The 13,563-nt window shown below is 46.3% G+C and overlaps 1 protein-coding gene across 4 annotated transcripts; it reads right to left on the bottom strand.

Moving 5' to 3' along the window:
• Nucleotides 1-79: 79 nt before the first annotated feature.
• SIRT5 (sirtuin 5) lies at nucleotides 80-13,013 on the bottom strand. Of its 4 annotated transcripts, XM_071553202.1 has the most exons (11): nucleotides 12,764-13,013; nucleotides 12,528-12,686; nucleotides 11,023-11,239; nucleotides 9,273-9,411; nucleotides 8,648-8,781; nucleotides 6,233-6,458; nucleotides 3,943-4,030; nucleotides 2,980-3,033; nucleotides 1,983-2,106; nucleotides 624-739; nucleotides 80-248 (listed from the first exon to the last, which is right to left on the bottom strand). In XM_071553202.1, exons 3-11 carry the CDS (start codon nucleotides 11,101-11,103, stop codon nucleotides 173-175), a joined length of 1,038 nt encoding a protein of 345 aa, XP_071409303.1. In that variant the 5' UTR covers nucleotides 11,104-11,239; nucleotides 12,528-12,686; nucleotides 12,764-13,013; the 3' UTR covers nucleotides 80-172. The 4 variants fall into 4 exon arrangements, with proteins under 4 accessions (XP_071409303.1, XP_071409304.1, XP_071409305.1 ...); XM_071553203.1 differs by lacking the exon at nucleotides 12,764-13,013 and having other exon boundaries at nucleotides 12,528-12,712; XM_071553204.1 differs by lacking the exons at nucleotides 12,528-12,686; nucleotides 12,764-13,013 and adding an exon at nucleotides 11,804-11,865.
• Between the last annotated feature and the right edge of the window lie 550 nt (nucleotides 13,014-13,563).

Raw genomic sequence — 13,563 nt, 5'->3', positions numbered from 1 at the left:
TCCCCTGCATCCCGCCGGGATGCTGCAGCATCCCCTGCATCCCGCAGCACCCCCTGCATCCCGCCGGGATGCTGCAGCATCCCCTGCATCCCGCAGCATCCCCTGCATCCCGCCGGGATGCTGCAGCATCCCCTGCATCCCGCAGCATCCCCAGCATCCCGGTCCCGGCGGCTCAGGAGATGATCTCCGTCTCGTGTCGCGCCAGAGCCGGAGGCAGCGTGGTCCCGCACGGGCCCGGGAAGTGGAACCTGGAAAGAAGCGGCCGGTTTAAAGCGCATCCCGATTTTTGCGGCTTTGTTGCTCGAGCGCCGCTGGCAGGGGGACAGGGGAAAGAGACAAAACGATGTAGCCCTTCTGGGGCTCAGGGACAGACTTCGGAAAACACAGTTGTGTCTTTAGCAAAACTTAATTCCACCATGAAATAACTATCTGTTCTTACTGATTAAAGTAAAATTAATATTTCTTAAGCGCTGGGGAGAAAAGTAGACCATAATTTGTCTAAACCCAGCATTGCAGCAGCTGGATGCAAAGGATAATGCAGGTGGATGCAAAAGACAATGATGGGGGATGCAAAGACAATGCAGATGGAGGGGACTGAAGGGTGCTGGTGTGAGCAGCCTCACCTGAATCTGTTTGTGGCAGGAGTAGCTTCCATGTTAAACTCTGCCACTGGCACTCCCCTGGCAGAGACCTGCGGGGCAAACATCGCTGCGGGATACACCACGGAGGAGGTGCCCACCTGTGGGATGGGAACACCAATCAGGGGTGTAGCAGGACAGGGGTTAAACACAACACCACATCAGCCCCTCCATGAGAGCCCTGCTCACAACACTGCACGTGCAACAGGCACTAAAGATCCCTATGGAAATGGAACTAAGCCAGTGTCTCCAATTAGTGCCGCTGCATATGGAGCCATTTAGCATAGCATAACAATCAGGAATTGTTCCTGTGATACAGCCCAAAGAAGCCTCTTTGTCCATTGCAAATGCAGATTAAAAAAAAATCTCAGAAACAAAACTTTGTCTCCAGGGAAAAATTCCCAAGACATTCCTTCTGTTATTTGGGATTATTCAGTAAAGGGAACACAATATTCTGAGCAAGCGTTTTGGTCAGGGATCTGGAACCTACAGGTGAACCACCTCACTACCTTCTTACAACATTTTGTCACTTTTTGTCTTTGAAACTGACTATCAAAATCATTCCTTTTTTCACTGTTTGAGAAATTAGAGCATAGAACAGTTTGGGGTGGAAGGGACTGTAAGGATGATTTAATTTCAAGCCCCCTGCCATGAACAGCAACACCTTCCACTATCCCTGGTTGCTCAAAGTCTCATCCACCGTGGCCTGGAACACCTCCAGGGATGGGGTATCTACAGATTCTCCAGGCAACTTGTTCCAGGGCCTCACCACTCTCACAGTAAAAAATTTCTTCCTAATATCCCATCTAGACTTTCCCTCTTTCAGTGTAAAGCTTGTCCTGTCACTAGAGTTCCCGATGAAGGGTCCCTCTCCAACTTGCAGGCTCCCTTGAGGTTCTGGAAGGCTGCAATGAGGTCACCCTGAAGCCTTCTCCAGGCTGAACAGCCCAGCTTTCTCCTGTCTTCACAGGAGAGGTGCCTCAGCCCCCTAATTGTCTTCACAGCCCTCCTCTGGACTCAGTCCAAGAGTTCCATGACCTTCCTACACTGGAGGCACCAGAACTATATGCAGTATTCCAGTGTGGTCTCAGCAGAGTAAAGAGGGGAGGGAAATTCAACAGCTAAACAATACTGGCTAACCTGTAACACCTCTGTGCCTGTTCATTTCTGAGAAGTCTCTCTACATTTCCAATCTTCAAGGTCTTCTAATGTTTTCCACTGGACATTGTAGAGTCCCTCAGGGGCTTTCAGCTCCTTCAGGGAGGCACAGATGCCTCTGCTTTACCCAGGAGGTGCAACCTCCTCAGTGTGGCTCAGAGCACAGGTAACAAAAGCCCCACTCACCACCAAGCAGAGGTCACAAATATCGAGCTCCTTCTCCACTGCTGTGAGGACATCAGGATCCAGAGCTTCCCCAAACCACACGACGTGGGGCCGCAGGAGCCCGTCACAGCCGTCCTGCTCACACCTGTTGGAGCATCACAAAGGGACAGTGTTAATGCTGCTGTTGTGGATGTTCTGAGCTGCAAAGTGTCAAAGTGGTTTTCCTCCTCACTTGGGCATGTCTTACTGTCATCAGCCTTTCTCCCTTCTCTTTCACAGCCCTCTCACACCCTCCTCTACCAGATGCTGGACTACAGGCAGCTGGTTCCATCCCACACATGTGTTGGAAGCACACACATGCTGCCTGGTCACATGGAACAGATACCTAATTGTGTCTTCCCCTTACTCAGCTCCTGAAATGCATGGGAATTAAAACCTCAGCCTCCATGGACTTTAACAAAGTGAGTAACAGGTTCTTAAGGAGAAAGTGAACCAAAAGAGAGAAGCATCCCATTAGCCTCTTTTTCCTTAGGAACCAGATGAAAAATACGGAGATTTTTTGCCACTAGCTAAGGCAAAGCTTCAGCCACAATAAAAATGCCCCATGGCACATTGAATGCCTGTGAGGGACCATGCAGTGGCTGTACCCCAGCACCCTATTCCAGACTAACACCTGCACCTGCAAAGTAACAGAACATTTCCTGTTGCAGCTCTCATTTCCTTGCTGCAATTCTACCACTTCACTGACTACAGCCCCACAAATTCAGGCATGTTTCATCTTGGTGCTCAAGTACACAAATGTGTGATGCCTTTGGCACTGTGGTTACTTCTGGTACACACTCTGTTGTCAGCTGTGCCCCACAACTTCACACTCAGTTCTCTGGGGCCAGGTCCCACACCTTTGTCTCCTGTGGAATGTCTCTCTGTCCTTCCAAGACAACATGAACAGTAACACAAGCCCCTGAGATGCACAAAGTATGAAGAGGTAACAACAAAATCCAAGGTGGCCCGTACGTACTGAGGAAGGTCTTCAACTGGAATTGCAGCATCTTCTGTTTCAGGATCTGGAGCCCTGAAGTTACAAAATTGAAATACATATTCAATCATAAAAAAGTGCACTTCATAGATTAATAAAAACTTAGTTTTCTTTAAAGCACACTCTCCAATCAAGGAATTTTTGCAACTCCATATGACCTCAACAGCTTCTACAACCCTAAGATACCACACACAGGGCAATCAGGCATTTGCCAAGAATTATCCAACAGCTGAGCAACTCTAATAAGCTGGTCCAGACTGTCAAAGGCACCACAATTATTTATGTCACTATCTAAATCTCTAGTGAAAGGCAAAGGGAAAAAAAACCCACCTAAAAATCTATGAGCATATGCCTGGCCCATACCCTGCCCACTTCCTTTTGTAACAGTGGAAAAAAGGGGATGGCCAGAGAAAGGAGACTGAAGGATCCTGGGAATTGATGCCTCTGTCCTGATTGTTTCACACATCTGTATTTTGAGATCTGTAATCATGAGAATCTTACTGATGAGCTGAAGGACAAAAGCCACGAGGTGCTCAAGAGATGCAGAAGAAGAAAACACACATATCAAGTGATGACAGTTCAATTTAAATGATAAGCATCCAATTTAATAAAAAACAATGGAAAGTGAAGAGGATGGAAGTAAATACACAAGATGTCCAATGTGAGGTTTTCAGACCAGCTGAAATGGCTCTAATTAAGACGTGTATCATGTTGTGCTAGCTTAGGGGTTAACAATCATCCCTTTAGAGGAGTTAATGGCACCACGGGTGCTCACTGGAGTTACCAAACCCTACACTCACATTTCCCAAACAGCTGGGTAAAATGTAAACATTATTAATTACTAAAGTAAAACGAGGTGGTTGGCTGGAACTCCCACACACTCCTAAAGTGGCTCCTTTTGTACTGAACAGCAGCCAAAGCAGAAGGCACAGAGTTTGCCATTACCCCTTCCCAGCCAAGGCAGGGCAGATCGGGCTCTTGTAATTGGCAGCGACGTTTCCACAGCTGGTGCAGCGAGTTTTAAACAAACTGCCTGAAACACACAAAGAGAAAACATCAGGGAATGTTGGAATGGCTTGGAGGCGTGGCTGGATAAGCAAGTGGGTGTGTTTATCCCAGACAGCCTTTATTTGGCTTTGAAGGACACACCTGGTGGGTAACACTGCATGAATGTAACAGTGAAGTGGAAACTCAGCAGCACTATGACCAAAATGCTGTTTACACAGCAGGGACTCACACTCTTGTTCAGCAACCCAAGGTGACCAGTGTCACCATTAAGCACAGACCCAGTCCAGCAAAGGCACATGAAGCTCTTTCAGCTGAAAGGCTGCAGTGAGAACAGCAGGAGTCTCACTATCTGTGATGTACCACCTTGTTCTGCCTCAGGACATGAGTAATACACAGTCCTGTAACAGTATTTTGAAGGAAAAATCATAATTTAAAATATCACTGAGGCAGATGATTTTGCTTATTACTTTCTCCTTCACATCAGAAACATTCTTAAAAAAATACTGGTTAACACCATTTTGTTTCATGCAAAACTCTCCAACCCCAAGACCTTTGTAGCATTAGTAACATGCTGTAGAGATGTGCAATATTACTGAGAGTTTAGAATTGTTTCTCTTTTGTAAAGAACACAAAAAACCAAAATTAAACTACACCCAAAGCTTCATCCTTGGATCCACAACTGCAAAAAAGTTTGTGCAGGTTTCTTGTGTCCAAATCACAAAAGCAGCAGTGGGAAATCCCATTTAAACCTTTTATGATAGTCAAGTTAAAAAGCATCATAATGCTGGAGGGCCAGGATGGGTCTGTGTCCCGGGAGACTCCCACTCTGCACAGAACCTGTGGAGAGGAGAAGGAAGGAGTGGGGCATCTCCAAGGACACAGAAGGGCTTCCCCACCCTCCTCCTCAGATCCAAAAGCCCCACTGCCACCAGGTGCTGCCCTGGCCCTTTGTGGGAGAGAGGGTGGGAGTGAGGAACCACAGGAAAGAGAGAGAGAGACAAAAAGAAGGGAATCCCATCCATTCCCAGACCCTCTGTCCTCCTGTAGCCAAAGGTGGGGACAGCCCAGGGTGAGGCCAGTGGTGCCAATACACCTTTAATTGGTGGTAATACAGGTCTGGCACCACCAGTGCCACACAGTGGGAGCCCCTGGGGATTCCTTTCTCCTTTTGTAAGTGAAATCAGCCACGTGCTGCAGTCAGATGTACTCAAGAGGAGCTGAGGCAACACTGAGCAAGCAGGAAGAGAGAACCTATTCCTGTGTACTGCCAGAATCCATCAGAAACAGGAAGAGGAGATTCTGATATTCTAAAGAGGAGCAATGAAATAGAGGATATGAAGTACCTGAAACAGTTTCCAAAAGAGAACAGGGTTCTTATATTTATTTAATTATATTATAACAGCTGTTATTGTAAATAACTTTCTGCAAGTTATTCTAATTTTGAAGACAAATTTATTTTCTCCCAGTGAAAATATTTATATCTTTATTATATTATTTAATTATTTTAGTTATTTAATTATATTCTATTTAATTATAATTATGTTTAATTATGTAAATAACTTTATGCAAGTTATTCTAATTTTGAAGACAAATTTATTTTCTCCCAGTGAAAATATTTATATATTTATTATATTATTTAATTATTTTAGTTATTTAATTATATTCTGTTTAATTAAGTAAATAACTTTCTGCAAGTTATTCTAATTTTGAAGACAAATTTATTTTCTCCCCGTGAAAATATTTATATATTTATTATATTATTTAATTCCATTATATTGATTTAATTATAACAGCCGTTATTGTGAATAACTTTCTGCAAGTTATTCTAATTTTGAAGACAACTTTATTTTCTCCCAGTGAAAATATTTATATATTTATTATATAATTTAGTTATATTATAGTGATTTAATTATATTTAATTATGTTATAATTGTTATGTTTAATTATGTAAATAACTTTATGCAAGTTATTCTAATTTTGAAGACAAATTTATTTTCTCCCAGTGAAAATATTTATATATTTATTATATAATTTAGTTATATTATATTGATTTAATTATATTTAATTATGTTATAATCGTTATGTTTAATTATGTAAATAACTTTCTGCAAGTTATCATAATTTTGAAGACAACTTTATTTTCTCCCAGTGCTTGTCCTGCTTTCTCCTCTGCCCTCTCCCCACTGGGTTTTCTGGCCTGTGACAATGAGGATGAGGTGACTCTTACCGTGAATCTCCAGGAGGTGCTTCGTGCCCGCCTTCCTGTGCAGCTCATCGATGTTCTGTGTGATGACCACCACGCTCCTCCCTTGCTTGCTCAGGCGCCTCTCGCACTCGGCAATGGCCACGTGGGCTGGGTTGGGCTCTTTGCTCAGCATCACCTCCCGCCGGTAGTGGTAGAACTCCCAGACGCGCGAGGGGTTCCGCGCGAACGCCCCGGGAGTGGCCAGTTCCTGCAGAGACAGCACAGGGGCCCCAGTTCAGCAGGTGGGACCAGTTTATCACTGTGTGGGGGTGACCAAAGCTGGGTATTCTACACACTCTATTAATTTCTCATGAACTGTTAGCAATGGACCATTTGCAGCAGCTGCCCAGGGCACACCTGACCCCTCAGGCTGGGAGCTGGCAGGGAAAGACACCTGTGAAATAAGAGCTGGGATAATTCCCCTCCAGGGAGTCCTTGGCACCTCCACACCCACCTGAGGGGTCATATCTGCTCATGGGCCAGCAACGATTCCAAAATTCCCCCGACTCACAGAGTGAGATTACTCATTGTGTAACCCCCCGCCCTGGGGGAGGGACTGGGCAGTCCCACCTGGACCTGAGGGGATACAATCTTGGGGGCTTTGGGACTTGGGGAACCACTCCTCAGATCCAGAGGAGGAATAGAACCTCAGCAGGAGGAGACCACCACTCTCCACCAGACTGCAACCATCAGCTTCACCAACAGGTTTTTCCCTTCCTTTTACTTTGGACTTGAGGGAACCACGTGGGGCTCAGCACAGGGGCCAACAAACCCCACTGTGTTTGTGCCCCAGGGGGCTGGGTCATACTCCTGGGTTTTGTGAGTTAAAACCAATTTCTCTTTGTGCCATTGCATTTATTGTAATATTGTTATTAAATTATAACTCTGATTTATAATCTCTTTTGTGTTGGGTTTGTTTCTCCTGCCAGTTTACCTTTAAATCAGCACAACAGGGCACTCTGCAGCACAAGGGCAAGGAAATCCCCACCACTGACACTGCTACTGGCACCACAAAGTAACCAAAAGCAGAGTATTTATAACCAGATGCAGCTGACAAGAATACGGTTCAATAGCCCTTACAAGGGTGACAAGTCAAAGTGTCTTATCAAATTAGGAAATAACTTACAGCAATAGTTTGGTGTGTGGGTTTACACAACCCACTTGGACCTTATTCTGTGCTGCCCCACCAAATTATCTGGGGTTTGGTACAGCACAAAGGAAAATGAGATATTTCAATGCACACAATTTTCTTGATGTTCAAAACTCCCTTTTCCACAGCAACTATAAAACTCAGCATCATGTGGATATGGTTCCTTTCTAGCAATTTCTTTGCTGCCTTAATTTAAGTGTAACACAAGCCAAATTGCACCCAATGCCAAAACCAAATTCCAATGCCTTGTCTTTTATGTGCCAGTAAATTGAAGCTCTGCTCTTCACAGTAACTTTAACTTTGCCTTATCTTTTCTACAATCAGGAAGGAGCTCAATCTAACACCTCAATGGACAACTGAGCTGGTATTAAAACACTGAATGCAAGTTTCTGATGCAGCAGGAACAGGCATTTATAAGCACACATGCTTTAATTGCACTGCTAGTCACTTGAAAGAAAAAACTCATCTTTAGATTCAAACCAACTTGAAAAACTCACCTCTCTGGCTCCTTTTTAACTTTATCAAATCTTTCAGGAATGTTGTAATTAAAAACCATAAAGAAAGCCAATGTAATTGTAGTGTTTGGAGTAGCAAGTACTGACAGCATAACATTTAGTTGAAACATCTGCAGCACCAGGCAGGATGAGACTCATGAGACACCTGAACAGCTCACACAGTTTGGTGCCTGCAGCTGCACCATCCACCCTCAGTCTGCTCCCACCTCCCCTCCCACCCTGGTGGTCCCCAGTGCTGGCAAAATCCCTTCAGCAAGAGAGACAGAGCTTGTGGGAGAGTTAAAGCTGTGAGGAACCTCCCCCCAAGGGAACAAAAAAGCCCCAAAGCATTTTTAAAGAATGTTTATGAAACACCAAGATTAAAAGAAAACAACTAGTCACTATCAGTGCTTCTTTGTTTGCTGTTTTGGTAAAAGGTTCTTAAGAGTTTAAAACAGAAAAGGAAAACCTTGAGTGTATCAAAAGATGAGCAAGCAGCTGACCTGAAAGGCAGCAAGAAGACAGGGATGGTAGAAAGACCCAGAGCTGCCTGCAAGAATGTTGTTTTCCCCAAGCAACTGATAAAATGAAGGACAGAAAAGGAGTTGGAGCTACACCAAACAGACCCCCAGGGCATGGATGGGAGAGCTCAGTCCCTGCTGGGAGCATTTCCACCCTCCTGCCCCAGCGCTGCCTCCACTGTCACCTCCCTGATGGAGGCTGCACAGCCATGGGGGCCACCAGAGTACCTACCTGGGCTTGCCACTTTCTCCAGAAGCCTCCAGCGCCCCTGAAGGTGGGCACGCCGCTCTCGGCGCTGACACCGGCCCCCGTGATGATGGCGATGTGCTTTGCCTTGGCAAACACCTCTCGGAAATCAGCCATGCCTGGGCGTGGGGAGCACAACAGACACTGCTCAAGGGCTCACACCCTTCAGGAGAGCCAACACAAATCCCCCCATGCAGGAAAAAGAGGGTATTTCCTACTGCTAGCCTGAACAAGGCTCCTGGGGTTACCCAACAGATGCTCCAGGCCCTCCATAATTCTTGTACAAAGAAATAAGGAATGAGTTTTATTGCTCATTAGGGTTATGAAAAGGAAATGCAATTAACTACTGTGTGTTTATGTGCATAAATTATAAACATTAGAAACACATCACAGGGCAACCATGCTGACTGCAGTTATGCATGGGGTTTTTGGAACTATACAGAACACAGAAAGTTAACTTTAGTAGCTGGGGGGGAAAAGCAACTTCACACTCTTGTGAAGACTTTGAATTAACTGATGTATTTCATCCAGCACACAAAACCACCCAGAACTTCAAATCCACCTTAAAAACCTGTGTGGAGTGCTAAAGCAAACACAGGGCATGTCTTACTTGAACTGGGACGAGCCATTTCCAAGCAAAACTTCTGCTGCTTGGTGGATGAAGCCTTGAGTGCACAGTGAGCTCGGGAAACCAGCCTTCTAGCGGGAGACTGGAAGAGACACATCAGCATCCCTCGGGAGTGCTTCACCTGCAGGGAAAGGGATGGCACACAGGCAGCTGTTCAGGGTGTTCTGCACGGAATTCTCCATAAAGATCCAGGTGCAAATGTTATTAAGGGGACAGAACACCCACATCCCAAACAGAAGATGCTCCAAATGGGATAACCCCCTTTGTCTGGGGCATCACCCACACTTGCAAAACATCTCCATCCCAATCCCAAGATGTTCAGGATAACCCTTTTAGTCCAGACATTACCCACACTGTGAAACACTCACATCCCAAACAGGGGATGCTCAGGATAACCCTTTTAGTCCGGGCATCACCCACGCTGCAAAACACCCACATCCCAAACAGGAGATGCTCAGAACAGGATAACCCTTTTTGTCTGGGCATCACCCACACTGCAAAACACCCACATCCCAAACAGGAGATGCTCCAAACGGGATAACCCTCTTTGTCTGGGGCATCACCCACACTGCAAAACACCCACATCCCAAACAGGTGATGCTCAGAACAGGATAACCCTTTTTGTCTGGGCATCACCCACGCTGCAAAACACCCACATCCCAAACAGGAGATGCTCAGAACAGGATAACCCTTTTTGTCTGGGCATCACCCACACTGCAAACCACCCACAATCCTACACAGGAGATGCTCAGGATAACCCTTTTTTTTCCGGGCATCACCCACACTGCAAAATACCCACATCCCAATCCCAAGATGTTCAGGATATAACCCTTTTTTTCTGGGCTATCACCTACACTGCAAAACACCCACATCTCAAACAGGAGATGCTCCAAACGGGATAACCCTCTTTGTCTGGGGCATCACCCACACTGCAAAACACACACATCATACACAGGAGATGCTCAGGATAACCCTTTTAGTCCAGGCATCACCCACGCTGCAAAACACCCACATCCTACACAGGAGATGCTCAGGATAACCCTTTTAGTCCAGGCATCACCCATGCTGCAAAACACCCACATCCCAAACAGGAGATGTTCAGAACAGGATAACCCTTTTTGTCTGGGCATCACCCACACTGCAGAACACCCACAATCCTACACAGGAGATGCTCAGGATAACCCTTTTTTTCCGGGCATCACCCACGCTGCAAATCACCCACATCCCAAGCCCGAGACGCTCAGGATAACACCTCGTCGGCGCTCGCTTAAGTTTTATTTTGCAAATCTCAGGCAATTTTTCAAAGGGATCAAAACACCCACATGGGATAACCCCTTTTTTTTTGGCTGCGCTCGCCAGAACCCAAGGGATGCATCACCCGAAGCTGGGAGCCCTTAAAAAAACCAAACGCCTACCATCCGACTTAGGCGATGCTTTTAAATTTTATCACTTTATCTGTCGCTTTGCCAAGCTCCGGCTGTCCAGAGGATGGGGAAAAAAAGGGAAAAACAAGGGATGAAGGGGATGCAGAGCCTACGTGCATCTCCCCTCCCGCAAAAGGGCGAAGGACCAACGCGGGCGGACGGAGCCCCGACGAGGGGGATGCGGCGGAGGCGGCGGTCGCCGCCTCCGCCGCATCCCCCTCGTCGGGGCTCCGTCCGCCCGCGCTGTTGCCTGGCCCGTGGTCCAGCCCCGGGGGTCGCGGGTTCGAGCCCCGCCACCTCCAACTCACCTCGTCAGCACCAACCCCAAGCCGTGCAGCCCCGCACGTCCGGGAAGGGCCGGGCTTGGTGTCCGCTCCGCCTTTTCCCATCCCAGCACGGTGGAAAAAAATAAGGAGGAGGGATGTTGGGCGGGTTTAAAGTTGCGCGGTGGGGAGAACGGGGATGGTTTTATTTTGCCTCCTGGATGAATAGTCTGATGCGCTCGGACAGCCGTGGGTTTTTTTCCTATGAGAAAAGCTCTTTTTTAAGTTGTTTTATCGCGCAGGAAGGAGACAGCGACTGCTTTCGTGCAGCCTCCTCCCCATCCACCTTAAATCCTTGTAGTCCTTCCCAGGGACTGTGCAGAGTTTCTCCCCTCCCTTTGGATTCTGTAAATCAGCTAAACAGATCCCCAAAAACACGTTCCCAAAGATGGGGAAAGCTGGAAGAAGGCAGATGTGCTCCTCTTTCCTGCAGCCTCCTCCCCATCCACCTTAAATCCTCGTAGTCCTTGCCAGAGCTTGTACATATTTTCCCCCTTCTGTGGATTCTGTGTATCAGTTAAACGTATCCTCAAAATCATGTCTCCAAAGGTGGGAAAAGCAGGAAGGCAGATATGCTCCTACTTTCATGCAGCCTCCTCCCCATCCACCTTAAATCCCTGTAGTCCTTGCCAGGGACTGCACAGTTTCCCCCTCCCTTTGAATTTTGTAAATCAAATAAAGAGATCCCCAAAAACATGTCCCAAAGATGGGGAAAGCTGGAAGAAGGCAGATGCAGCCTCTTTCCTGCAGCCTCCCCCCCATTCACCTTAAATCCCTGTAGCCTTGCCAGAGCTTGCACACGTTTTTTCCCCCCTCCCTTTGGACTCTGTAAATCAGCTAAACAGATACCCAAAACCACATCCCTAAAGGTGGGAAAAGGTGGAAGAAGGCAGATGGGCTCCTACTTTCATGCAGCCTCCTCCCCATCCACCTTAAATCCTTGTAGTCTTTGCCAGAGCTTGTACACATTTCCCCCCCTTTTTGGATTCTGTATATCAGCTAAACAGATCCCCAAAAACACGTCCCCAAAGATGGGGAAAGCTGGAAGGCAGATGTGCTCCTACTTTCATGCAGCCTCCTCCCCATCCACCTTAAATCCTTGTAGTCCTTGTCAGAGTTTGTACACTTTTTTTCCCTCTTTGGATTCCATAGATCAGCTAAATAGATCCCCAAAAACATGTCCCCAAAATGGGGAAAGCTGGAAGAAGGCAGATGTGCTCCTCTTTCATGCAGCCTCCTCCCCATCCACCTTAAATCCCTGTAGTCCTTGCCAGGGACTGTAGAGTTTCCCCCTCCCTTTGGATTCTGTAAATCAGCTAAATAGATCCCCCAAAACATGTTCCAAAGATGGGAAATGCTCAAGGCAGATGTGCTCCTACTTCCATGCAGCCCCCTCCCCATCCACCTTAAATCCTGGTATCCCTTGCCAGAACTTGCACAGTTTCCCTCCTCCCTTTGGATTCTGTAAAACAAATAAACAGGGCAGTTACCTGATGGAGTTACCTGAGGATGTTTCTCTCATTAAGCCACTCCATGGCACTTGTTTATTTTATTACCAGCACATCATACTCTGCCTCCAGCTGCAAAGGAGTCGTGCTGACCCAAACTGGACTGTGCCAGCTCTTCTCTGAGTCTCCACAAAGACACCACTGTGCTCAAAAAAGCAGCACATCATCAATCCAGACAAGGTGAAGGCCAGTGTGATCTTCCTTACCATTCTACCTACCCTGGTAACCAGAATCCAGTCATTCCATGTGGACTGGGGATCCAAACAACACCTCAGGTTTGTTGAATTGAGGGATTGGCTCTGCACAAGGTTATTCAGCATGATGATTGGGGTTGTTTTGTTGTTTTGTTGGGTTTTTTTAATGAGATCTTGGTATGGACTGGACACCTCGCTTATTACTCAGTGTATTTTTGATGCTGGTTAATATTTAAAAAAAAAGGCAGCAATTTGCAGTTGCATTATCCCCACGTTTTTCCCCCCTGCTGATTCCAAAGTTCAAGACAGCAAATTCCCAGTCTAACATGACTAACAGGAAAAGGTGCTTCTGTTTACTACCAGAGTTTTAAGAAGCACATCAACCAAAAAATTTCATTTTCCCACTATGTTGTTGCACTCCTTAGTTATGCTCCTTCCAACTTTACATTTAGCCAGGGCAGGGCATGCTGAGGTGCAAGGCTGGCAAAAGTGCAGGTCTTTTAGGAACAACAGAACTCACAACAGCACAGGTTATGCAAAATGGGTACAGCACAATACCAGGTTGGCTTGTTTTGGTCTCTGACATGTATAAATTGCACACCCCAAGAGGCACAATTATCCCTGTGTTCCTGAAGCAATCATGTATTCTGAGTCTGAAACAACAAAGACTCCAGCTCAGCTGATGCCAACCTGGTCTAAATACTGAACCCTTTGACATAAAATGGCCACATTGACTTTAAAAATTATTTGTAGTGGCCTTGAATAAATATGTTTATGCAAATGTGTATTTTCTAAGAAGCTTTATAAAAATATTAAAGTGACAT

This window comes from Pithys albifrons, chromosome 4 (genome assembly GCF_047495875.1).
Source record: "Pithys albifrons albifrons isolate INPA30051 chromosome 4, PitAlb_v1, whole genome shotgun sequence".
NCBI classification, from domain to species: domain Eukaryota; kingdom Metazoa; phylum Chordata; class Aves; order Passeriformes; family Thamnophilidae; genus Pithys; species Pithys albifrons.
Note: the sequence above shows the minus strand (reverse complement) of the source record. Positions and strands in the feature narration are given on the sequence as shown.